The 27,535-nt window shown below is 40.3% G+C and overlaps 1 protein-coding gene across 4 annotated transcripts in view; it reads left to right on the top strand.

The window, feature by feature from the left end:
• LOC133213100 (PALM2-AKAP2 fusion protein-like) overlaps nucleotides 1-27,535 on the top strand; it is a 93,944-nt gene that overhangs the window by 34,680 nt on the left and 31,729 nt on the right. Inside the window, exon 1 of one of the 4 annotated variants that reach the window (XM_061355089.1) lies at nucleotides 5,204-5,344. The exons of 2 other annotated variants lie outside the window; for them this stretch is intronic. In XM_061355089.1, coding sequence (XP_061211073.1) covers nucleotides 5,285-5,344 — 60 coding nt within the window. In that variant the 5' untranslated portion in view covers nucleotides 5,204-5,284. Of the gene's footprint in view, nucleotides 1-5,203; nucleotides 5,345-27,535 lie in introns of those variants that run through there. One more of the 4 variants, XM_061355090.1, reaches the window with a different exon arrangement.

Here is a 27,535-nt window from a genome sequence, read left to right as displayed (position 1 = left end):
TGTTCAGAAGAGCCACACTCATGTATAGTTGTGTTGCAGAACGTTTGGACAGGCTACCTTTTCACTACACCCCTTCTTACTGCTTTTCCTTTCCAGCAGAATGTAGAAAGTTGTGCTTCTCAAGTTTCTGCTTTTCATATGAATTAGTCTTTCCAGGCAGTGTTAATGCACCCCATAGTCACCTAGTTAGCCTCTTCCCCACCCCCTTTTCCTTTTCAGAATAAAGGCTTTTTCTCTTGATGGGGTAAGCTTTTCTAAGTATTAGGAAAATTATTTGGTACTCAGCAACTTGTGCTTATGCTCTTCTTGAAATAGTTCGTATGGCATTAATCTTTGGAGCACCAAGTATCAGCTGATGCTGTAATCACCACATACTGTGTTTTCCCAGAGATGGCACTTTATTGTTAGGGGAGTGGACAGAATTTTGTGTATCCTTAGAGGCACGTGAGATGCAGGTTGTGTAGAAAGAAGCAGTATCTCGTTAGACTGACTGAAAGAAGAGAAAGATCAGTGTTTTGGGCTCAGCACCCAATCATCAGCTCATGTACATTGTAACTTAACTTTCTTTCACAAAGCCACAGACTGTTTCACAGGTTTGCATACTCCAGGCTTCCCATCCAGGTCCCAGATAAAACCTTGCCGGGTTTTTTCAAGCTTTTTCGTTTGTGTATGAAATTATGCTTAGCCTTTGCGATATATGATTGGAAAGACAGCCTCCTCATATTACTGCATATTTCTGGTGTACTTTCTGAAATCTTGCGTAGAATGCCTTGTGATAGAACTTCAAATCTGATCTTTTGTGTCACATACAAGATGGGGACAGTAAAATGGTGTGCAACAGAAGACAAAGGTAAGATTAAAAAAGTGATAAATTTAAATCAGGAGATCTAGAGAATGGTCACTTTAAAACTTCTAGCTTAGTCCTTTCCAACCAGGAGGCAGGAAAGGAAAAACAGGTCTATGTTCCTGTAAGAGGACTCTGGTCATCCAGAAGGAGGAGCAGTACTGTGGAACCATAGTAACAGTGGTAAAAATAACAACAATAATAATAAAGCAACAAATACTAGAAGTATTTGTCACTCTTTTCTGAGAAGCTCACCAGGTTCAATTCTTGGGATTTCTTACTCAGCCCTGCGGTTCTTGTTATTGCAGTATTGTGCTCATGAAATTTAGTAATTATACACTGAGACTAGGCAGGATTAGACTCTTTTAAGTTTTCCTGTCTCTGGGTGATCACTTCCAGGACAGACAGAGCCTCTGGCTCCCATACAGCAGTGTGCTATGCCAGCCAGGCTATATTCTCTGCAACAGGTATGAATCCATTTTTCTATCTTTTGTGATGGGAAAACAAAAGAGAATGATGCATTATTTCTCACACTGGTTTTGTGTTTGCATGGACAAAACCAAAGGCGTTTCTGGAAATTTTCAGTATCTTGGTGTCAAACATCAGAAGTGGTGAGCAGAGGAAGAGAGTCAAGGTCGTCTTCCTGCATCTGCAATAAACCATGCTGCATGAGACACAGCATTTCAGTGGAGCACTGAGGGACCAAGAAAATGTAGTGAAACATTTTGATGGAGAGTAAGATGAAAAAATGTAAGTTTAAAATCTTGGGTGTCATTTTCTCTTGGGTTTTTGGAATATCAAAATTAAAAAAAAAAATACAGTTTGGCTACTTCTCTCACACGCTGCTTTTATATTAAAGATTACTTTTCCTGCATTCTTCAAAGAAGTAGATAAATTACAAGTGTGCTCATCAGCATATTTTTTGCACACAGCTCACAAAATATACTATCAACACCTTTCTGATAAAAAGCATAGTTAGATTAAGCGACTTTTCCCAAGATATCTGAGCCTGGGATTGGATTTGATCTCGTAAATTCCAGTCTAGTATTTTAGCCACATGCATTTCTCACAGCAGGAGGTTTCATCTCTTTGATGCAGTGTCTCATCTTCTTTATTCATGGACAGCTGGAAGACAAACAACTTTTATGGCTTCGTCAGCTTGAGTAAGTTCTTCACCTTATCAAAAGGCTTTGTATTTATTGGGAAATAAAGGGAGGTGTATAAAGGCAGCACTGGTAAATCCTGTGCTGTCAGAATCTCACAGGAAGCTGAATGACCCTTGCTTGAGAAATACAAACCACAGAATGTGGGTGTGATATTTATTGGTATGTGCTTTGCATTCTCCTGCAAGGACTAATTGCATTTTACAGTGCTACCATAAACCCTGCCTACCTTTTCCAAGAAGATTTCACCACTAACTGTTCTGAAAATGACCCACTGGAGAGAAATACTGTGAGAGTATTTTGGCTTCTTACTGAATCCTGGAAAGCTGTCCCTTGTTGTTAATGATTCCTGATACAAGGGGAAAAGTATGGGCTTTCAAATGCAGTGGGCATTCGTTAGCATGTACCATCACTGTCAATAGACCCCACTTGAATGGCACATTCATATCAGTTTATGGTTTCCCTTTAGTGTATCTGTTTTTTCACTCTTTCTCTCTGAAGACAAGTCAACAGCCAAATTAACTTTCCAATCTTGGTATGAGAATGTTTATATTAGTTCTGGCATCAGCAGCTCTGTGATCTCTCATTTAAAATCAACTATGGAAGGAAGCTCTTTCAGTAGTCCTGATTATTTAATCAGAAAGACAGGGTGGAAAGCCCAAAATGAAAGAGGAAAAAAATAAAATTGCCAATTTTTACAGAAAATGAGCAGGTTATATTTTTGTGGGTGCAAGGTCAGAGAAGTTCAGATTATGTATTTTTAACTGTTTACCTGTATGAATACTTCTTGTGGCAGACATAAAAGCAGCTTTAGTGTGTTGTTCACAGTTAATTAACTGTCCTAAATATGGCTGATATATCAGTAATTTTGGCTAGTAATGTCTGAGCTATTCAAGAGCACTCAGGAAAATCAAAGATCAGAAGTCTTATTTCTAAGAAGCTTGTTTAATATTCTGTATTAGGCAGAAACATTTTGCATTAGGATTTCCCTTGAGATCTCCTTGTTTTTTGGTGTTTTGCAGACATAGTCCACTGTTAAGTTTGAAGAATTGTATCTTAGTACTTAGGTTGATCAGTTCGGTATCTTTATTCACATTTACCTTCAGAATTAAATCCTGTAACTTCATTATGTAGACAATGAGTAAAGCACACAACCTCTAACAAAAAAAAGGAAGATGTTAAGTGGTTACAAGATGGGAAATTCATGTGGACAGGCTTGTTTCCATTCCATGGCAGTTGTTTGCAAAGGGTGTTTGTTCAAAGGATGCGTGGAATGGCTGTTGCTCACAGAATTTACACGTCTACCCCTGGCCATACTGAAGTAATTCAATTTTACTTCAGCAGAAGGCATTTCATCTATTTTGTGTTTGTAACCAAGTCCTCCTGTAATCCATGTTAAGAGTCATGTCGATTGTTACTGAGGAACAGGACTTGTCATTTGGTCTTCTTCTGGTTGTTACAAAAACAAACTAATTGGTAAAATACTAGCAATGGGTTCTGTTTTAAATCACTTTCAGTTACTGAGGAAATAACAGAAGTAATTTGCTTCTTCCAAAATTGACTTCAGAAGTGTCAAAGCAAGAGAAATTCAAAATTCAGAGAGAGAGAAAGGAAAAGATTGGTTCCCATGACTGGTTATTGAGCAAAGCCACCCCAGAAAGCTTAACAGAAGCCAAGGCTTTATGTATTGTGTATTTATATGTGTATTTATATATTTATGTATATGTATCCAGGTCATATAAACGTTGTTAAAGCCACTGCTAAGTGGTGTATTTAGTGTGTAATTCTGATCGTTTTAAACAGACTAGCATTTTTCATTTTTTGAATTGGCACCACGTTCGTGTTAACTGCATGTGTACAACTAAAATGGGTATAGTAACAAACTTCCTAGTTGAGCCAGAGCTCAGGTGTGTGTTTGCTGTTGGCCAAGTATTTGGTGAAATCAGTACTTTAATACTTCTCTAGGTTTTGTTTTGGTGTTGGGTTTTTTTTTTCCCACAAAACCACGGAGTGTGTGAGAGCACTTCTGTTGGTATTAGTGCTGCAGCAGGACTTGCAGAACTGCATTACAACTGTCCTCAGTGCACTGAGCTGATGAGGGAGCACTGCCTCAGTTCTCTTCTAGAAGTAGCTGTAGAAAAGAGTTTTGCACAGTTCTTTCTGCATGCCAGTAATTAATTTGAGAGGGATTGCATCAGTGGAAGTGCTGGAGATAAAATGTTGAGGATCACAGAGACAGATTTGAGTCAATATAAATCTAAAAATCACTTCTTCCTGTATCAAAGGAACAAAAAGAAGAAAAAAGGCTGTTACTGTGTGGCTGGATTCACATCGGTGGTGGTTTGTGAGTATAAACAATTGTCATATAAGAAAAGCAAAGATGGTGATGGTGTGCATACAGCACACCATTTTCTGAGCAGCAGTAGGGTACAAAATTATCATTTAGAGTTCATTACTAAAATAACAAATGTAGAAAATAACAGAGCTTTGGTCTTTTACCAGTTTCAGCTCTTGGAGGCTATGTCTTGGTCTCTGACTGAAAAACAATCCATTAAGGAAAACCTAACCACAAAAAAGGCTGCAGCTTATATTTCCAATATTGCAAAGAACTTACTTCAGTGTATTTTGGAGAAAACCTTTCAGTCTCATTTCGGTTGATGATTTTATTTACTATAGTGGTTTTATTGTGAGAGCGTTTATAGCAGCTTCCCTGTGAATTTGTTCATCAGAATCATGCTGAATGCTAAGTAGGGGTCAGGATCCAGAGACAGGGAAGGGGGATCCCTTCTGACAGGAGAAAAAGGGATTTCCTTTCAGCAAGGCTAAAAGATAATAGCAAAAATAAGAAACACAAAGCTACAGATGGTCTCTGATAACTGCTTCTGGACTTGCGAAGCAGAATCAAATGCCAGCAGTGGAAATACAAACAAACTCGAGATTTGAAGGGAGGGAGGGAGCGACCCTGCCATGATGTGCTGGCCACCATCAGCTCCTCTGAGAGGAGTGGGAGGTTCAAAGGTTATCATCCTATTTATGCTAATTGAGTTTGAGCTAAGCTCTTCCCAAGTAAAAAAGCCTCTTATTGAATTAGTTATTCAGTTCCTCAGGATGCAAGTGGAATGGTTGTAACGCTGTCTTAGTCTGCTCACAGGGCCCTTGAAGAGTAAAGCTAAAGGATTTCTCTCAATTTAAGCATCCCTCAAATGAAGAGCAACCAGGAGACTTGAGAGACTTGTGTGCCTTTTATTATTTAGTCTGCCTACAGAAGGGGCCAAACATGTTCAGGTACACAGCACCCTGGCAGGTCCTCTGCTTGTCCATGGAACAGAGGCTGAGGGTAAGAACAATTTATTTTCATGATATTGTTGAACAAGCATAACTTGTAATCTTAAGGATGTGCTGTAAAGGGGAGGCAGCATCAGAGCTACCTACACAGAAAATGAAGGATCTGTAGGGATGTGCAGTGTTTATTCCTTCATTGTGTTGCTGTTACTTGAGGAAACAAGTCAGAATTAGTTACGTGAAAACATATTGTGTATGTTTCTGTGTCTCTGTGTTTATATTCATACAGCGAACACAGGCCACTGTGTGCCTCTGTATGTAAGAAAACATTGTTAATCATTTTAATTTCCATAGACCCGTCTATCCCTAGGCTTTTGAAACGTTTATAGGCACAAATTAATTAAATCTCATAGCAGAGTTAGGAAATGCATGTGAAGATAAGGCTGCAACCTGGTTGAGGTAAGTGTTTATTCAAGGTCATGCAGCAAGTCAGCAGCAGATAGGGGAATGAAATACGGATCTTCTGATCCTGGGTCCCTTTAGTTGCTTAATACCTGTTAGTTGTCTTCTAAATTAGATTTTCTTCAAGACCATCAGCCTTGAAGACTTATGAAAGTACATTCAACTGTAGCAGTAGAACAAGTACGGGCAAGACTGACACCTGAAGACTGTAAATTTAAATCAACTTGGCCTGTCATTATTTGTATACTTATTCTTGAAGTATTCTTTTTATATATTTGTATTGTATAAGTATTTGTATACTTATACTTGCAGTATTCTTTTTCATGAAAGCAGTCTACTAGTCTCTGATGGCATTTAATATGAAAGAGTTACTTTGCAATTCAAAAATACCTATTACGTTTCCTCAACTCTCCTGATTTTATCACAACTCTTGAAATATTTGGTGTGGTTCTTATTTCAAAAAATGCCAGGTGCCAGAAATACCTTTAATATTTTAAATTTCTAGCCTCCAAAGTTGCAAAGAAATACTGAAAAGTACGATTCCAAAATACTATCCCCCTGATTTACCACTTTCTGCCTCCCCCAGAGTTGCAAATTGACATTAAAATGCTATTTGTATCACTTCGTTTTTACAACTCGCAAGAATTGCATCTCCCTAGCTTTTATGATTTTTGGAGATTGATCTTGTTCATCAGTCTCTAGGAAGTGCATGCTTGGAACTGGAATAATCAAGGTCTGCATACAGAGCTTGTTTTCTGTACAAAGATAGTTCGCATTTGTTGTTGCTAAGTCCACTTTGATTATTCCCTTTCTAATCCTTTTATCTTAAGGGATCCAAACTGTACAGATTGTACAGATCACTTATCAGTCATTACGTAATCTTCTTTGGGATGGAGGTGCTGTCAAAAGGGTGGCACCAGGATTTCCAAAGGTCTGGTATTTGTGCAAAGTTCCCCCCTCTGCCATGGGGTCTCTGGAATGGTTGTAAGATCTCCTTCAACAGAGGTTTTAAGTTTTTTTGACTATACCAACTGTATTATAAAAGCTTACTTCTGGATAAATATAAATCCACATTATACACAGTACTGGCTTTCACAAACACTGCATTTTTGCAGAAGCATCTCCCTTCTTTCCCTCCCCCAAAGTGTCTTAATCAAGAAAAAAAGGTAATTCACAAAGTCCATGAAGTGCTTTTCTGTACCATTTTGACATAGACTGCTCTGCAGTCATAAGTTACAGCACATCTGTGACAGCGAGTATGTTACCAGAAGTTGTAGATGAAAAGAATATTTGGCCGTGTGTCTGGTGAATCCCTGAAAGCGTGGCATTCTTCATTGAATTTTGCAGAGCTGTTCAAGTACTAATGCGATGATAATAAATTTTGTATGTTTGGATCCAAATGCATTAAGGTGTCAGAAAGCAGAATGCCAACATTGGCTTGCGATTCAGTCTCTGGGCTTCAATTCAGGGTATTGCCTAAGCCAAAAATTAAATAGGGTGCCTGGGGAACACTCACATCAAATGAAATCAAGTGCCCACTTTCTGTCAGAAAGGCTAAAAGACTAACTTTACCATCCTTGCAGTACAATCCTGTGGCAGTGATACCAGCTCAAACAGGAATATGTATCTCTGTTCTAATCGAAATCCATTGGGCAGATGGCCACTTAATTGAATTAAGCGGTGCCTTCAGCTTTCTTGCCTTCCTTGCTTACTCAAAACCAGGCAGATAATGGCTTCCCTATAATAAGTGATGCTGCACCCCCATACGAATGGTGAAGTCATGCCTGCTACAGCTATGCCAGGTTATGACATTGCAGCCTGCTGTCCGTATACCATGTGTTCATTCCACCTGCATGGACAACTCTGTAGTATCAAGCTGGGAAGTGTTACGTAGAGCTGTGCTCAGAAGGTGTGAAAGGATTTTCTCTTGAGTAGTGCTAGGACACTTTGAAAACTCAAGTATGGCAGTCATGTGGAAGCTGTCCATAGCCCCTAGTTTACAGTTCTGCCTTGTACATACTGAAAATAAGCAATGCAGTTTAATATAAATATTTGCTTCTGTAAGTTATTTGCATGTTTGTTTTGCAATTAGCTAATTTAGTCAAGCCACTGATAAATTTCACATTTGGCTTGTGCAGCCGCTGTTGTACATTAATATTTATTAAATCGTATTAATTAGCTGATGAGGGTACACCATTGACCCTTCTGGCATAAGGGTGCTGTATTCATCACTAGTCATAGGTAAGCCTGTGATCCATCCAAAATCGCCACTTAGCATTTCATACCTGGAAGACAGTCCAGCTCACCTTTGACTTGCATGAAAGCTGTGGTCAGCATTCAGGCTTATAACCTGCTCCTGCTGAAGTCAGTGGCAAAACTCTCTGTGGTTTGAACTGGTGCAGTGCGAGGTGTAAGAAGATAATGTGATGGTGTTTGAAGGTACTATTTATAGTGATATCAAAAGTGTAGAAGTTTTGCCAAAACATTATTGCTAGGAGCTTTGGATTTAACACAGGTAAGATTAGTAAAAAGACAGGTCCACCTCTAGTCTCTTCGTACATAGCAAAACTGTTCTAAGACATTAGGGGCACATTCGGGCTGTGCAACATTACTAGTAATTTGATCTAATGAATGCTGCTCATTTAGAAAGCTGTAATTTGTGCTCAGCCCTTAGGAAGTAAGGAGGAACTGCAGGAACGTAAATTCCCTAAAGCAGAGGCACAGCTTTTCTAGGTGTGTGACTAAAGGACACCATAAGCCTTACAAGAAACAAATAAAGACTGCATGTAAATCACTAGGGTTCTGCAGTTGCACTGTCAGGTTTGGCATTCTGAATTTTACTGAACTGTTGAGTGCTGTATGTTTGCACTAAATAGTTCTGAATTTAAGATAGATAAAAAATGAAAAGGTCTTACCACTAAAGGTAGATTTGAACCTTTGTTTTCATTGGGGTGCATTTTACCTGGCCAGGTGGTGGTGTTCCTATATACTTACACCGTCTGTTCTAGCATCTCTAGATTTCAGTACTTTACTAGGTGATGTGGTAAATGACAGATTTGTAATAAATATTCAGATCGAAATAATTCAGAAAGAAATATTGAAGTTATTATATGCAAAGAATCTGTTTCTAGCTGATGGTTCCCAGATTCCAACTACCACCTATTAACTCTGGCACTGAAAGTGAGTAAATTTTCATACCTAACCAAAACTGTTCTCATTATGTCTTCAGCGATTCAGATTGAATTAATTCATGGCTTTGTTCTCTTCAGACTACAGAGCTGATAAAATTTTCTGGCATTTTTCAGGAAGGAGACTCTTGAGAGTGGTACCTAACATAACTCTCCAGCACTTATAACAACCTGCATTCCCAGGGAAATTAACAGCCCTGCACAGTGTAAAAATAATCATCTGGTCTTACAACTGGAGTGGTGCTATCAGACTGGTACTTTGTTTTGGTAACAAGGAAATACAAAAACATCCTATGAAGAACTGACTTACACTTTACATTATGTGGTAGCAGAAGATGACTATACATAGATTTGGATCAGGTATTGCCAGTCATATTGTCAGCATGCAAGGTCCTAGCAAAGCACCTCAGTGTGAAACGACAATGAATGCCCAGTGTGGCTGGGTGGTATTTGGTTGCATATAAGTGGCTCTATCCTTCTCTTTACTGCCAGGTTTTTTGCTTGTGAGTGTTGGACTATTTAGCATTTCTCTGAAACTTTTAGTTCATGTTATTGAAGAAGCATAGAAGAATTTCAGCTTGCTTTAAAAATAATTAAAGTTTCTTGCTTTTTCTCATTTCAGAAGAAACTAGAAAAAAATGTCAGACTCTCCTCTGAGGGTTTAAAAGGCATGAGGAAAATATAAAGGACTATATAGCTACATTTCTGTGCTTTTAAATGGCACTTCTTGGCTTCCTGGGACTTTAGTAATGATGTCTGAGCAAATAGAATTATTTTTATTGCTATGTGATTAGGGAGGTTTAATACCATCAAGTGCCAGCAATCCCTTTGTGCACGTTATTATAGTAACATGGACCATTTTATCTTTGCTATTGGTAGTCACTCTGCTGCAAACTGCAGTTAAACCACTTCTAGTTTGTTGTTTCTGCTGCTGTGTGATGCCCATAATTCTGCCTTTCAAAAGTGCTCCCAGTTCTCTTAAGCTTTCGTTTTCCCTCTTTGTCTTTAGCCTTTTAATGTTGACCCTACATGACACAGGTCTGCCCAAGGTTTAGAAGCACCCACTGCCCTTTGCTATGGCATTTGAATGACTGCCTTTAAGGATTTTGTGGTGGTGTTTCTAGACAGCATGTTCAGCAGAAGATATTTTCAGTTTTCTCTTGAAAACTACAAATGTTATTTGTTACGCAGTTACTCGTTTATTGTACATTCTGTATCTTGGAACTTAAACCTCATGAGAATTAGAATTTTAAAATAAGATTTTTAATAGGATTGAAAAGGAAGGATACAAGCAAGCATACGTTAAATGAAAGATAATTAACTGAATAGAAGAGGTTAAGATCCAAGACTGAAGTGTGTGGTTATTTAGCTGGTGGCCCTTGAGTAGGCCAGCAATTTCAAACCAAGAAAAATCAAGAAACTAGAAGCGAAGAAATCTGAGATCCGAACATCCACAGAACTTACTACGAACATAAAAAAAAAAAAAGAAAAAAAAAGAAAAAAGAAAGCCCATCATATTGCAGGATATCACGCATTCGTCTCAATTGATGAATCAGCCTGGATTTAGGATTTAAATTTTAACACCCTGCATGTAGGAATCCTGTCACTTGTCTGTCACTGGGGCAGAAAGGAAATAATGATGGGAGCAGACCCTAAAAATGATGGAAAAATAGAGGAACCGAAAACAAAGGAAGGAGAAAATGAGGGGTAAACAGACCTATCCATCCAAGAACGGAAGGTATAGGTAGGAAGGCCTTTTATGACAAAGGTCCCAGGGCCCTTGGTATAAAGAGACTGGAGAAGGCAGAAGAAAGGGAGTAATGATTAGTTAGGGAAAAAAGAAATTATGGGTTTCTAACTGATAAATAGAAGCTGGCCAATAGAGGTGTCTTAATCTGGTTTGAGCTGACCACTGTGTTCACTGCCCTCATTCAGCAAGAAAGACTTTGAGGGCACATTCTCAAGATAGTTGTAACGATATGCTTAAGCATGCTGCTCTATGCCTTCACTGCCATTTTCTGGCAGTAATAAGAACCAGATTATGATGATATGTTCATAATTTATTCTGGGACATTGTGGTATAAATTCTAAATAATTAAAAATTGACGTCAGTTCCCATTAGAAGATTTCATTTTGTACTGCGAAAACATACCTGGATTTAAGGACAAAAAATGGAGCTTTGGCTGAAGTCAATTTTTTTATCGTAATTCCTGGAAGAACTTTTCCAACCCATGGCAATCATCAGGGAAATAAGTTATTGAGCAAAGTCACAGTAAAATGCATCATTAATCATAACCCACCCACATCCAGACACCATATCACCAGGCACTTCATTGGAGGAAGGAACAGTGCTGTTGGTATTCGTGACTCATTATATTCGTGAGTTATAAGGTTAAAGAGTCAGCTGCGATCACGTTATTACTGGCATTGTGACATAGACCACTGAATTCCCCTAAATTGACTTCTGTTTGGATTAGAGCTTATCTTTTAGAAAAACATCCAGTTTTGATTCCACATGTCCTGCAAGGGAGCATTCATCACAGCCTGTATTAAATTGTTCCCTTCATTAATTATACTGCTAAAAGCTTCCTGTTAGAAGATACACATTATTTTACTCTTGGTCTCCCTGAATACTCTGCAATGCAGACAGAAATGTCTTGTGCTCCTTTCTCCTCTGAGGAGTTGGCTTTGTCTGAAGACTGTTGACTGATGCAGACAGAAATGTCTTGTGCTCCGTTCTCTTCTGAGGAGCTGGGTTTGTCTGAAGGCTGTTGAGTGATTTTTTTTTCCTTGCATAACCTGTGGGCTTGGAAGAAGTTCTGATTTATGGCTTTAATTGCAGTCTGTCTAACCATGTAAAAAGCCTTCTCAGTGTCTTCCTTCAAGTTTCACCGTTGTGATGCCAACACACACTTTTGACTGGGAATAGTAATGTCAACGGTATGCACATGGCCTCTGCTTTTCTTCCATACTACTTTCACCTTGTCACCCAATATAGCACCCTATCTTCATGTCTCCACATTTATTTAGCTCTGGCTGGAGGCGTGACCAGGTTATTATTGCTGTGTTAAAACTAGGTTAGTGTGTGTTACACTGGGGTCCACATCTGGCCTGTGCCTAGCACTTCTGAGCATTAATCAGATTTCCTGATGAAATGACCAAGGTGAAGTGTCTTTGTTAGAGCTCTTTTTGCAGTTTTTGGCATAGTTTGGGGCTGTATTTACGTTACTGCTTCCACTGCAAAATCAAAATGTATGTTGACGTCAGAGACTTGCATCCTCATCCCTTGGATCAGGTGAGGACTGTTGGCAGTCATATGCATTCCTTGCTGCAGAACAGGGAGATTTAGAGGTGAACCCAGCCAGCCACGTGGCCTCCAGCCTGTGTTGCCAGCCCAGAGTTGTACTTCTGCCAAACACAGTTACGAGGTTCTTGTGTACAAACCAGTGGTGACAGGATACAACATGCAGGTGTGAGTCTGGGTGAACTTCAAGACCTTCCCTTAACTACTCTGCAGGTTTCAGCAGTATTTCTCTTGTAACTGGCTGTCTCATCACCTCAGAAAACTTATCTTTTTTTTTCTTGACGAATTTGAGACCACACTAATTAGTATGAAGAGAAGTCAGTGCTAATGCACTGATAAATAAGCACATTAGCCAGGTTGTTACTTAGTTGCTGAGATGTTCACAGGTCCCTAATTGAAGGTATGTAGTACTGTTGGGTAAATTCTGCTTAGCTAACTTATTCAGTGATGTCCTGTCCAGGTATGTCTGGAAGTTATCAGCTTATGCATGTCTGTACAGGGTCAGAACTTGGAAGATGCAGCCAAGTAAGATGGTACCCACTGAGCAGAATATCGGGGTTCTATGGAAAGCATTTCTGCGTGGCAGAACAACACACTCTCTCTATGCCCTGACAGAGCAACCCAGAAGTTCCACCCAGGTCCCACCCAGGTGAAATTGAATTATCCTTTTGCAAGTAGGGTTTACTTTCCCTGCTACTGAACAAGGTGAATAATGATTGTTCTTGGTTTGGAGAAATGTCAACCCTTGGACTGTGGTGTGGGTGTTTTAAATTGAGCTATCAGCAAACTTTTGGAGTAGTCTGGGTAACTTTCCTATAGAGATTGCAAAGAAAACTAAATAGCAGTGTACAACTTTCCTTTCAGAATCTGAGATTGTCAAGCATTAGAGGTTATGTTGGTGATCACATTGGCCTTTTGGTATATATTTTGTTTTTCCCCTTCATGGGGCTTTATCCCAAACTTGCAAAGTTGAACACACAAAATTCAGCATTTAAATCTGAATGCATACACAGCAGTAACATCTAGATATATCAGCCCCAGAAACCACTTTTTAAGATGTCAACAACTGAATATGGAAGTTTAAGCAGTAGGGTTCCAGCATTTTTGTTTTAAGGGCCTGGTCTGTAGTGTTTGTGGTTCCAAAAAGCAATGAGCTCTGCTTTCAATACAGCTGGAGCTGGTCCAGCTCTTCGCTGTTGTCCATGTGCAGGCTGCTGCTCACCATTCCAGAAAAGAGGCTGATTGCCACATTCCTCCCACTTGCAAACTGCAAAGCAACTTGGTTTTCTTCAAGTGTTTCTTTGTTGTTTTTGTTTTTTTTTTTTCAGTGAGTGACTTCTTAATGATACATTTGTATCTTTGTATTTACAGAACTGTTGAAAGTTCAAGGTGATTTTGAAGTGGTGCTATGATTATGGGTTTAATTTTATTTGCCTTTCAATACTAGACCTACTAAGAGGATTTTTTTTTCACCTGTGATGTAAGAAATGTTAAACACTACCTGATGAAAATGCATTTGTTATTTATAGATAAATCCAATTATTCAGTTAATGGATCTTAAAAATAGCTGTAAGAAACAGTCATTTTTATATTTGCCAGCAACAGACTGCTACTTCCCTCCATGAAAAAACATCATTCTGATTGATTGGTGTCCATTCAGCTTTGTGAAAGGAAAAACAGACCTGTTAGCATAGCTTTATCTACATGTCACAGATAACAGACAAATCAGTGCTTATTGAGTCACCCTATAATTGCATTAGTCTGTAAACTTCTGGTGGCCTGGTTTCTTCTCTTGCTGAACTGAATGGTAAGAGTTGCAGACATGGTTAGGTAGTTGCACTTGTAGATGAGAGATTTCCCTTTTTTTGGAGGTCTGCTTTACTGGCTTGTTTTTTCTTTAAAAATGAGACATGTTTTGGTCTGGTGTTATTTTTCGTAATGCATTGCATCCTGCATGTAAAAAATGTTTGGGTTTTTTTAAGCTAAGTTTATTTATAGCTCACAGATCTCACATGATGAACACCACCAGCTCTATGTCATCATAAGGAATGCCAGTTGAGTTCTGAGATTAACTGTTGTATTTATTTTTCTAGTTATAACCAATTTAGGTCACTGCTTTATTTTGAATGTGTCAGTTTTGACAAATGGTGTTCAGCTCTTAAGAGTGCAGACAGATCTGCTCTCTGTCACTGAGTTTCAAAGTGCATAAAAAGAAAAATAAAACACATTTTAATCCTCTTCATAAAAGTTCTTTTTAAATGATCAAGTTCTTGTTAGCCTGTCAGTCAGAAAGGGAAACCATGAACACTAACATGTCAAATGCAGGGTGGGGGGAGGAAGGATTGTGCTGCATTGTTTTTGTTTTGTGAAAATCAGCTCGAGATTTTTCCCAGCATCCAGAGTTCCTAAGCTCCTGCATCAAAACCAGAGAAGCCACCTGGGGCAATAAAGTTAGGCAGGTGCTTAAGCATGTTTTAGGATCCTGTGGCAGGGGAAAGGAATTTTGGGCAAGGGGAAGGAGTTTTGAATGGGATGCCACTGGCACTTGTGGCTACTTCAGCTGGCAGCTGCCACTGCCCCAGCCCCTTCCCCTGGCCTTGCAGCTGCTCCTAAGAAAGTAAACAGTCGAGGTTTGTCCTAAATCTGCTGCATGACCACAGAATCCTGTTCAGACAAGAACTGGGTAAACATGACAATCTGTAGTCCAGGCCTCAGGCTTTCAGCCTAATAGTGATTACAGTTCCAGTACTCTTATAGTAAGTGTTAATGCAAAAGAAGCCTAGGCACTAACCCTTTCCTGAAAGCTAAGCCCGTATTTACCAGCTGGTCAGTCAGCAAAGCGGCAATGAAAAATCAAAGTAATTCTTGGTGGAAAATTGTGACCCTAGAAAGGCAGACAATGCCATCCACTCCGTGCAGTTCTCAACAGTTATGCTGTTGCCCTTTTCCGTGGGTATCTGTTCATTTATGGAATGAAGAAGAATCAGTATAAAACCCTAAAAAGGACTGATGCCAGCACAGGCAGTTAGGTTTCCTCTGATGGACAGAGGACAGCAGAAATTTATCACAAGCCCTACCCTGCATTTTACTGGCAACCATCTTTGCCTTCCTTATGGTTGTCTGTGTGCAAGAAGGTGGGAGGAGGCTTCAACATGTGTAAATTTTGCCTGTGTCTTATGCTAGAGTAATTAAGAACAGAAGCATGACTTACGTGTTTCCCCCCGTGGATGGCTATCTTTCACTTGGTGATGCTCCACGAGTAATTCACAGGATGGTAATCTAGCCCTTCCTACCTGAGTTTGAAGCTTCTCTGCCTCTCCCCCTGAACTCTGTTACAATTTTATGGTGATATGTTGGCCCAGTTTACCCTATTACAGGAAAGGACTTCCTGCCCTGGAGGGAGAGGAGGTGCTGGCACAGAGCTGTTCACCAGCAGCTGCCAGGTAGAATGGAGACATGTCAGAGCCTTTATAGCACCCCATGTGCAGTCTCATACCCTAAGGCATTAATGCCCACATGTGTAACTCTTGAGTCTGGTTCCTTACCATGCACCAAACATTTGGCATGCTGCTTATACTATTGCTCTTTCAGGCATTCTGGATTTATAGGTTGCCCCGGTTTGCTGGCTGTTTTACTGAACCTCCACACTCTTTGTAAGATGTACTAAGAAGGTGGTCTCCTAGGAAAGGAAGGCATTTTTAAAAATGCCAATTTAGATAATTTTATAAAATAGAAATAATTTCCTGTCATGTTGTGAAGCACCTGGGTGCCTACAGTGGGGTTTTAGGTCTTTGTATGGTGGGAATAGAGATACATGGAGTGTTGTTCTGTCCCATCATCCCTGTAACAGTAAAAGAAGTATAGATGGACTTTATGGGTTTCTTATTCTGCCTACACTTTCCAGATTGCATCCTTTAATACTTAAAATTACAGTGCCATCCCATGTTTTTCAGCTGCCTCTGTGCAGACTGTCACATTAGTCAAAAGGAATACAGATTGGGAAGACATTGCAAGCTGGAGAGCCTTTCCCAAACCTAGAATTTGCCATGAGGTAGCATATATTGGCATATGCATGGATGCAAGAGATGAAGCTCAGCATGAAGTCATCCTCTGGCCCCACACTGGTTTTATATTGATGTCTCAGTGGGAGCAGCTCACTCTCTGTTTATCTCTATGAAAATGCCAGGAAGAGGGAGGGATGAGCTCCTTCTCCATGGAGGTATGATCTCTCTGACCCCCTGGTGTGTTGTTGCGGGAGAGAGCTTTTCACTGCTCCTAAAGACAGCTGCAGACGGGAGCACAGGGTAGTACAACATTTGCTATTGCTTTCCAAAACCCTGTGTCCTTGCCATTGTTAGAGTTTTAATTTGCTGAAGAGCTGAATTGAGCTCAAGAAATCATTATGGGTTGATTTTACTGTTTGCTGTTGTTGTAATAGGAGGAGGGAATTAAAAACAAATGTGTCAGTGCCGATATTTGCCCAGAGTGTGAGACAGTACATTTGTTCAGAGGCTGACAGTTACCCCAGATTGTAGCTGAAGACTTGAAAATGCCAAGCAGGAGGACTGCTGTGTGGTTGATGAGCTGTATTTCAGTGCTGTGTGCAGAGTGAGATCCATATACAAAACTTCCGTAGAAGTTAGCATGGGCAGAGGCAGAATGAACAGGCTCAAACGTCAGGGTCTCACTATTACAAGATGCTACATGGAAGGAACGTGGCGTGATGCATTTAGCATGAGCTCTTTTACCAAGACGTGAGCAGATGATGGAGAGAGGAAGCCAGAGGAGGAAGGGGGACAGCTGACACTGAAGAGAAAGCTTGAGGAAAACCAAAGACCATTAGAAGGAAAACATTCTGGGGAAAAAATCAAGAGACGTTTTGGACATGTGAGTTTACATGGGTAATCATCATTGCCAATATTCCTGTCTCCAAGAGGCGACAGCTCCCATTTCTCTCTTAGTTGTGATGGAGCAGAAAAGGTCTCTGCCAGACCCCCCGCCATGAAGCCACTGTGATGCTCACAGCTGCTGTTCCTTTTAAGTGACAGAAATGGTGGGAGTGAGTCATGTCACAGACTGTTGTCACAGGGTCTGGTGCACAGTTGGCAAGTCTTCTCTCAGTGGTGAACATCTTCATTAATAAACGTGGCTTGAACATACAGTTTACAGCAGTGCTCCTAGTGCTTGTGCCCCACACAGATGTGGCCGAGCACTTGGCCGGTAGGCTTTGGGAAACACAGTATTTCTTCTCATCTGTTGCTTCTAATCATGTAGACTGCTGCAACTGCATTTGCTAGATTTTGCAAATAGAGATAATGAGGCTTAACAATACAGGAAGAGCTCCAAAATGAACATTGTGTTTTCATAATGTGTTTTCAAGTGTGTTTGCAACCACTGCGATGTCTTTTTTATCTTGTCAAAGAAATGTAGACAAGATGTAGTGCAAGTGAAAACCAATCCTGTTACAAAAGAAAAAAGCAGAAAAGGAAAGGAACATAAACAGTTGTCCCAACTAATTCCAAGGCTACTAAACTGTCAACCAGTGGTTGTATGTATAGTAATTTCTGTATCCAGGGCCTAATTCATGCTGTGTGGAATCTCTAGTGGAAAGAAACTGACAATTACAGCAACACAGTCCAGTAGGGTGTCAGAAACAGTCCCATAAGCTCTCTGGACTTCACTCAAGAGTACAGGCTTACAGAGAGCTCTGTGCCATTAGTCCTTAAATGAGAATAAATACATTTGCAAGGGAATAATTTCAGAAAATCATGTAATCAAGAAATCGTGTTGTAATGCCCTTACACAATAAAAAATAGGCTCTCCTGTGTATTTTATTAATTAATCAACACACAAATAGTATATGCAGCCCTCTCTTTAATATGATTAAATAAGAATAAATCTTCTATTTAAATTGTTTTTTCCATTAAAACTCATGAGAGCTTCATAGCCTCATATACACTTCAGGATTAAGTATGTGCAAACCTACTATGCATGTGTTGACTTTCAGAGTGCTTTGCCTTTTCTCCTGATATGTGAAAGTTGAGTATCTGCCTTGTCCTGGAACAAGTTGTGCTGCTTGGAATTCTTTCTCCTTGTGTGTTTTTTAATGCCCCAATATGGAAAAACTCCTTCAGCATTCCTCTTCACCCCCCTCTCCAAAGTGTGAAAGGCAGTTCAGATATTTCCAACCCAGCATTTTTTTAAATAAGAAAATATTATTGCATCAGGAGGAGTGTGCTTATAGTGGAACATGGTGCTTGTTTCAGTGCATTTACTGTTGGCAAGATCATTCCTGTTTTCTCCTGTTCAGCTCTTTGCTTGTATCTTGTGTCTTAGAAGGCAGTGGAATTTCAGAGGGATCTGGTAGCCCCATAATTTATGTTTCATCACAGTTCACCAGCTTGTAGAGAAATTGATAAATTGCACTTATGAATTAATTGAATAATGAACTAAGCTTTAATGCTGAATTTGTGTAGAATGTTGTACTGCAATCACATCTATACCTTTCTACACACTGCCATCGATTCAGTGAAGTTTATAGCAGGGAGGATTAAAAGAAATTTATAATAACTACGAAGATAAGACAGTGCCTCAACACAAGCTTATTGGTAAGACACTACTGGAAAAATTGAACAGTTGCCTCTAAATACTAGAAAATCACCGCAACAAGGAAATGTGTGTACATGTTTCTTTTGTAATTAAAGATACCATAACATTTCCTGGTATGCCCTTGCTCGCTGGATAAGCAGCACTGTGCTCATCTTTGTCTGTATGCCTGGAGTCTTGCTGGAGGGCGTTATCTTCTGTTGGTGCTGGATGCATGTAAAAATTTTAAACTGTAATCAGCAGACACTCTTACTTGTATTTGCTTTTCCCATGCCTTTATGGAATTATAGGAAAGGAAGATTATGTGTTTCTAGAAGGTTTTAGTGCAGTGAACTGAAGCTGGGGTTTTAGACAAAGAATAGCCTGCCTGTACCTCCTAGTCTATTGTACGGCTGCTTTTCAAGGAAAACGCAGTTCTTGGAATCCTGGCCTCTTGCGAAGTTAACCTCAGAAGTTGCTGCTGTGACAGAAGAGACTTAATGTCATCTTGCTTCTGAACACCCAACTGCTGGGGGATATTGAGGGGCAGGGGACTAAGGGTTTGGGGTGGGTGGAAGTCAGGGAAAAGGAGTCTGATGGTCTTTTGTGTACCATAAAGTAATTCTGTTGCTGGTACTGTTGTTTAATAAACAGAGATACCCTATTCAGTAAAACAGCTACCCTATTAATAAAACGAAGCAGTTATAGTAGAACAAAATGTGTATGTTTTGACATTGGCCAATCCATATTAAGCATAGAAGAAATGACAGCTGAGTAAGTACAGCAAAAGAAGCATTAAATGCAACTTGAAATATACACTTCTTTTCTAAGCTTGGGGCTGTTTGACATATTGTAGTATGTTTTCTTGGTTTGTAATAGGGTAGTGATATTCAATTTATGTTGATAAGTTGCCCTGTGCTCCTTACTGGTCTCCTTCAGGTAAATGGCAAATAGCAGTGAGTGCTGTTCTTGCAACCAGGTGTTCTTTTGTTTCCTGACTTCTGAGATTTCTCCTTTCTAATTTTCTCTATTCATGTTTAGCTAAAGTATGGTGCCTATTCAAATCTATGGCAACCCCCAAGAACCCCATACATTATTGGGTTATGCATAGAAGAACTTACTGTTAAGTCTGGTTTATTTAACATGTTCGACAGCAGGTGATAGGAGGCTTTCTTCTGAAACCCCAGCTAAACTGCAGATAGCCTTAAAGCTTTTCTCTCTGACTTCAGACTTCTGCCTCCCTCGAAATTTGGTTGGTTTTCTATAAACATGGGGAAAGATTTGATTCCACTGAAGAAATCTTGATCCACATAACACCCTGAATTCTCTGTTTTGCATGTGCTGGATATGTAGCTCTTAAAAGGTGGCACCAGAGTTAAGACACTGAGATGTAGGCTGAATGAATGGAAATCAACAGGCATAACTCTTAACTCTCAAGACTGGGAGTTACCTAAACATTTTGCTCTGTTTTAAAACAAACATTTTTCAAAATTCCCAGGGATCTTTGTTTCCAGCCACCTTATCTCAACAAATCAAAACAAACGTTGTGCAAGGTTCCTTGCTACCACAACAAATGGTTTGTTTTTAACCACTTGGGTGGTTGTGGAGTGGACTTTTCACCTTGTCTTTTGTGTTCGCCTGAAAAACACCCTCAGCATGTGGGATCATAGAATCATAGAACAGTTTGGGTTGGAAAGGACCTTCAAAAGGTCATGTAATCCAACTCCCCTGCAATCTTCAACTAGATCTGGCTCCCAAGAAGCACATCCAGCCTGGCCTTGAATGTCCCCAGAGATGGCACATCCACTACCTCTCTGGGAAACATGTGCCAGTATTTTACCACCCTCATTATGGAGAGTCATTCCCTTATGTCTAGCCTGAGTCTCCTGTCTTCTAGTTTAAAGATGTCGCCGCTTGTCCTGTTGCAACAGGACCTGCTAAAAAGTCTGTCCTCATCTTTTTTATAGGCCCCTTTTATGTACTGAAAGGCAACTATAAGGTCTCCCCAGAGTCTTCTCCAGGGTGAATAAGCCCAACTCTCACAGCCTTTCCTCAAAGGAAAGGTGCTCCAGCACTCTGATCGTTTCTGTAGTCCTCTGCACGCTCTCCAACAGGTCCATGTCTCTCATGTGCTTACAGGTCATCTCAAAGCCTAACAATAATTAAAATTGGCCTAGAAGAAGCTTCTTGAAATCACTTTGCATTTACAGAGAGGCAAGAGCCTGCACAGGACTGTTCGTGTCAGGCAGCTGAGAGGGGACTGCGGAGGTACCCCTTTGATGTCCATACACGCCTAGTACATGGGAGCATGAAGCAGCTGAGGATGGCTTGCAACAGGACAGAGTGGCTTCCTCTCACTGCAAGTGCGGGTCAGGCTGGCTTGACTTACCTCACCTTTAACACTAAGTGGCTCATCTACTTCCATACCTATCCTGTGAGGGATGCTGGTGTGGCATGCAGTTTTCGCCCACCTCAGCACCCACAGCAAAGGCCTGTAGATAAGCCTGTGCTTTTGGGAGGTACTGAAAAAGCTGAGAAAATCCAAGAGGAGAGAGGAAGTCTTCCCCCAGTATATGGCTTGCAACAAACCTAAGTAATTTGTCATTTCTGATTCCTTGTTTGCTTCCTAGAGTGCATAAGGAGGTGAACAGCCAAATATTAACTGTAAGTGGAAAATGAAAACAAGTAAGTGGGAGGCTGTATGACTTTTCTAGCTTGCTTTTCCAGCCATCATCTTTTCATGAAATGTTGCAGTCTCAGCCAGTTGGCATTTATGGCTCCAGCCTTTGTAATTTTTACAAGGGATTTTAATGTTTGCTGCGCTGGGAGTAGTAACCACGCCACGTGCTGCATTATTTCTGAACGGAGAATGCCCCCAAGGTCCAGTTTTCATAGGACTCAGATGTGAGCACATCTTTTAAGTTTAACCTGTTCAGCAAGGGAAATAAGGATGAAGACCATATTTTGCCTTGGAAATTAATTTCAATATGAGTAGCATCAGGAGAGGTAATCTTTGAGTTGGGCTGACACAAACTCTTGTTTTTCACTAGGGTTAAAGGTTTCTGAGGTGTGAGTCCTATTAACATTACCCAGTTGAGCTGCCAGCATAAGTAGACATTTATGTGAGTACAAGATCACATGGAGGCATTTTCTTTATGGAGAAGTTTTAGCCTTTCTCCATCATAAGAAGACACAGTCTCCACAACAAGGAGTAACAGAGCCTGGCACTGTGAAAGTGTACAGCAGCACAGCAGCTTCCCACTGCAAATTTCCCAGAAAATGCAAAGCACTAGTGAAATGTAAGAGCTCTCTGCTCCCTGTTAAGGTTTAATGTGACAGTTGCCTCTTGGAATATATTTTGGTGGCCATTCTTGAGTAATTCATGCTGAGCAGTTATTCTCCTGCTGCTATGATAGCAGACCGGACTTTGACTGAAAGGCGGGTGTCAGGTGGAGGTCTGCTTTGGAAGGGAGAGCTTTGAGGTGTGGGCGACCTATCCATGTAACCTGTTCTCAGATACGGGTTTTATTTCTGTCTCATCCCTGTTGCCTTTATAAGCACAGCAGGCCTGGTTACAGCACCAAGGGAAATTAAACTGACAGAGCTAATTTGTTCTCATAAAATAAATAGAAGTCGCCTTTGGGTTTAAAGCATCTGATTTCCGCGAAAGGAGGAGGAAGGACAATTAAGATTGCTCACCAGATTAAATTCTTTGTAATTGCTGGCCATCAAATAGCAACTTAAACATGAGGAAATATCTAAGAAAACTGTTGGGGTGGTTTTTTTTGTTTCTTTTTTAATTATTTGGTGCAAGAAAGAATTCCGTCAGATTGTCTTCTCTGGCTTCTGTGAGCCCTCTCTGACGGAAACTGAGAGTTGGCTTGTGAGCAGATGTGACCTGACCCTCATCACAGACAGATGTTGATAGCACCGATACCTGCTCTGAAAACTCCCCTCTCCTCACCTCTGTTCCCTGCATCTCCTCGCACCATATGGGGCTACACAGAGAAAGCAGGAATGTTTAACCTGGATGGAAAGCTGAAGAATGGAGCAATTCACTTAAATTCCAGCCACCACCGAACCAGACAGTGACAGGGCTGGCATTAAAAGCCTTTCTGTATTTTCTGTCTGACATTTTACTTCAGTCCCTTGTACATTACATCCTTATTTATCTATATATATTTTTTTTTCTCTGCTGGCTTGATAAAGTAGATTTATAGAGAAGATATGAAAAATGTGAAGGAGATCCTTAAAATGTTTATTAAACTTCAGCTATTGCACACTTAAGCACCAGTTTTGCTTCCAGCAGCCAGCCTTGTGGAGCCCTTTTCATTTTACAGTCCCAGACAAACATCTGTGGAGGTAATATAGTTTGAAGATACTGAACTGAAATGGAGACTGTGGTCCCATAAGACCTTCCTTTGTGAGTAGAAAGCTTTGCTGTGATATAGAGGAGAGAGATAACACTTTCCCTAATGAGGTATGTGCCATGAAAAGACTGTTGGTACAGAAAAAAGTAAGGGAATACTTCTGGCATATGTTTTCCCTTCTGCTATCGCATGTTGTGAATTTAGTAGTCATCTAAGGGTGCTAGTCTGACAGATAAAGTCAAACCAAACATATATATATATAACATATATATAACGTGTATATATATATATATATGTATATATATATCTCAAGGCAAATATACCTGTCTCTCTTTATCTATCTTCTCTCTCTGTCTGTGTATCTGGTCAGACAGGCAGGGTGTTTATTCCCTGAACAGGAAGGGGATGCATAAGAGGATTTGTTTGGTTTACCTTGAGCTTGCATACGCTTTCCATAAAGGGGAGCACCTCTTTTTCCTTCAAGCACCTGTTTCAAGAATAGAATCATTTTTTTGCAACAGGTTGTAATGATAACCCTGTAGCTCAAGTGGTGCAGTTATCTCCAGCATGGGAATGTCTTTGGGCTGATGGGGAAGCATCCGTGTCCTGCAGTAGCTGAAAGGGCTTGAGTTTACAAGACCGCTATGGTATCGTGACTGCTTAATCAGGAGGTATAATACTCTGTAAAGTCTCTGTTTCTGCCACATTCTTAAAGAATTTGTGGCCCCTGCTTTGTTCAACCATAACTGCAAGTCGAAACCAGCAGCTAAAATCTGAGATGGCTTCTCCCAGAAATGTTCATATCATAGACTGTGTCCCACATCCAGTGCCTCATCGTCTATCTTGAAGGTTCACAGGAGGGCTGTTTTGAGTTAAAGAAGCCTCCCAAAGTCATGAGGCTCTTACAGAGAGCATGGTGTCACCTACATCTTTTGTTTGACTTCTTGAGCTCTTGCTTACACATCTCATCTGCCTCTACAGGTGGCCTCCTGGCAGGGACAGAGCAGTCTTGTGTCCATTCAGCATAAAAAACTGCATATGACCTGCTATTTTGAGAGACAAAATTGGCTGCAGATCTGAGGATCAGATTGCTTGTCTCACACCAGCTTTTCACATACAAAGATCTAGCGGAAAAATCCAGAATCTTTGGCTTTAATGTGCATTTGTATTGCACATTGGGAAGATTAAAGGCCTGAAACCTGTAAATCACTTTGAAACGGTCCTTTTTTCTCAGATTGTAAGATCAGTATCACTATGGCTTTCATAATCACACTGGGGGAGTGTTCAAAACCCATGTAGATTAAGCCCTCGATGACCTCCAGGGCATGTGGGTCTTTAGAAGGTGGCAGGGAGAGTATGTAAGATAAATAAGTTGTGACTTTCTGCTCCTTCAGACACCACAGGTGAAGCAGAGTTACTTGAATTTCATATTTAGTCAATAAGGAGCTACAGAAATTGCATTTTAAATCCATGCACTTTAATACAGAATTTTATTTATATATGAGATATTTATCCCTCATAGTGTAGAATTCTTGGATGATGCAAGTGTAAAAAAAAAGGCTAACATGGGTAAAGTTCTAACTGTGTATTATAATATCTGGTCAGTATGAGAGGTGGTGTATTAAAGCACACAGTATTTCCTGTCACTTCAGGCTCACCAAAGCCACTCTTAGTTTTATTTTAGGACAAGGATGTTAGCGTCTTTTCTTTTTTTCCTGTGAGAACCTTATTTCCATTCTGTTTTCGTAGAATCATTCTACAGGTGACAAGGCGATTCTTACCTACCCATTTTAAAACTACAGAGGCTTGACTAGCCTTATTTAACATGGCTCAGACAGGCGGTCAAGTACCAGTGCCTTCAATGGCTGTCATGTCAAAAACGCATGTTCTTTTTCATCATTGCTGTTCTTTTCATCACTGCTAGTAGAGGATGGCTGTGCCTTCCCTTTGCTGTGCCGCAGTAGTGAGAAGGCAGATGAATATTTTATGTAGTTTTTCAGGGAAGTAAAATGCACTATTCCAACTCTTAAGTTATGTCATCCATAGCAACATGTGTAAGGTGAATTCAAGCTATTTTAACCCAAAGTCCAGACTGTCTTTGCCTGGGATGCCAGCACATCATAGCTCATGTTTTTAGCTTTAACTATTGAGTCACCAGGAAACCTAATCCAGGGGTACTCAAATGTCAGTAGCCCACAGGCAGCAGTAATGAACAAGGACTGTGTTGTAGAAAACATTGTGCTTTTTTTCACGGTCACCCTCCCTTCTAATTTTATTTTATATTTGTATACATTCCCTGTCTTCAGTTCTTTTCCATGTGGCTGACACATTTCCTACAGGCTGGACGTCACTCCCCTGACCTGAGTCTTGTGAAGCCAAAGGTGCCCTAAGCACATCAGTTAACTTGTAAGCCTCTCCTGAGGAAAGCATATAGTCAATTCTCTTCTTGTTTCTGAGTAGGTAAAAATTACTGCTAATTACTGCTTGGAGCTTGTGTCTTTCACAGTGGCCTTTTGTGTAATTGCTCCTTTTTCCTGCAAACACAACCACATGCTGTGTTGTTGGGTTTTGCCTGCTCATTGTGGCGCCACCACCACCTCCCCCCCCCAAAAAAACCCTACATCTGTAAACCCTGCTTATGCTATCTGAAAACAGGTCTTTGGGGCTGTTTCCAACATGGTGATTTTGAAGTGATCTCTAAAGAAGTGGCTCAGTTGCAGGTTAAGTGGTGTCATGCGCTTTTTGAGTAGTGTGCACTGGCATTTTGCTTTTAAAACAGCCTCTTTGTGTGAATGGGCTGATCCTGTAGGCTTCCTTCTTTTTAAACCAGCCCTCCCTCAGCGTGTGACGTCACAGTCTTGTAACGCGCTGGGGAAGGAATTTGACTTAACGAGCCAAAAAAAGTGAAGGCTATTCTGGAAAACGACTTTTTTTTTGGCTTTGCTTCAGAGTTTACAGGAACAGAGAGAGAGAATGGGTAAGCTGTTATTTCTGACCTGTGACTTGTATCTTCGTTGAGCCTTTATCATTCAAAAGCGGGAATAGTACTTGCAATACCAATTTTCTCTGTAATGGCTGTGGAATTCAAGGCTCTGTGGCTGGTCTGTTCATTGTAAAAGTCGTCAGAGCTTTCTGAAATTACAACTTTCTACGTAGGTGTAATACAGGAGAATACTGGTTCTAGGGAGAAAAGGTTGTTTTATATATCCTGTGCATGTGATAACTAGGAAAATGACCTGTTCATTTGCTATATTCTTTAGGCAGCACTTAACGAAGTGTTTTGGCTGAATGCTTTGCTTGTTCTAGAGGCTTATGCTTCCCACTACTTGAGCATGTTACCCTTCTTGACACTGTAAAGCAAATTTCAGTTGATAAAGGGGCTTTAAGTTTGTCTGCTCATCTCTTAGTTGTTTAGCACTGAAGGAAATTAAGCGTGGTACTGAGAACGGACACATTTAGCAGCAACAGCATTCCTGGTTTCTGTAGCATTTGATGCACGCTGTTGTGATAATTAGTTTATAGCCTCTGTGCAGTCACCAGGATAGCACATTCTTGAGCTCCCAAGTGAGGAAGGATATTTTAGGGTAACGTATCTGGAAGCCATGACAACATGATCTTTCATTCTAGCCTGTGCTTTGGTTTTTATGTACATAGACTCCACATGCATGAAGTCTCATGCAGTAGTTTCAAATACTGAAAAATGAGTTACTGCTTGTGTGATGGGTTAGTAAACAATACCCTTCTGAGCGGATCTGGTTAAGCCATTTCTGTCTGGTCTCCCTCCCACCTAAAGCGACTCAACCAGAATGTGTCAAACTTCTGTTTGTACAGAAATGTGAGGTGCTGCCTCCAGTTTAATGGGGAGCCTTTTTACGGGCTGTTTAAAATACCTCCAAGTGAGCATTTCATATCAGATAACAAATTGTGTGAGAAACACAGATGACAGTGTCCCTTAATGTAACAGCTGACTTGGTGTTAATGATCTCACTAACATTAAATGAATTAACCAATATTTATTTCAGTTTCTGTAAATAGGAAAAAAAAACAACCCAAAACAACAAACCCACAACTGAGGGACTGGAGCAGTCAGACTTTTCAAGCAGAAATGTTTGAGCTGGAATACCCAGTAAGCACTATTTCCCCTCACCATTATCTTAATTCTCCACTTGCTGAAAGAGCAAGTGATGAATGCCTTAATCAAATAATATTCTAATGTAGTCCAGATGTGCTGTAGGTCATTTAATCAGTGGCTTTTCAGCAGGAAAAGAAGGAATAATGAGTCTTTGGTTGGAAGAGGGGAGGGGAACAGGGGCAGAAGGATGGAAAGTAGTAGGTGC

This window comes from Neopsephotus bourkii, unplaced genomic scaffold, assembly GCF_033783945.1.
Source record: "Neopsephotus bourkii isolate Nb327-2 ecotype Australia unplaced genomic scaffold, CSIRO-AGI_Nbou_v1 NB_776, whole genome shotgun sequence".
Lineage (NCBI taxonomy): Eukaryota > Metazoa > Chordata > Aves > Psittaciformes > Psittacidae > Neopsephotus > Neopsephotus bourkii.
The sequence above is the reverse complement of the archived record's forward strand: the minus strand, read 5'-3'. Positions and strand labels throughout refer to the sequence as shown.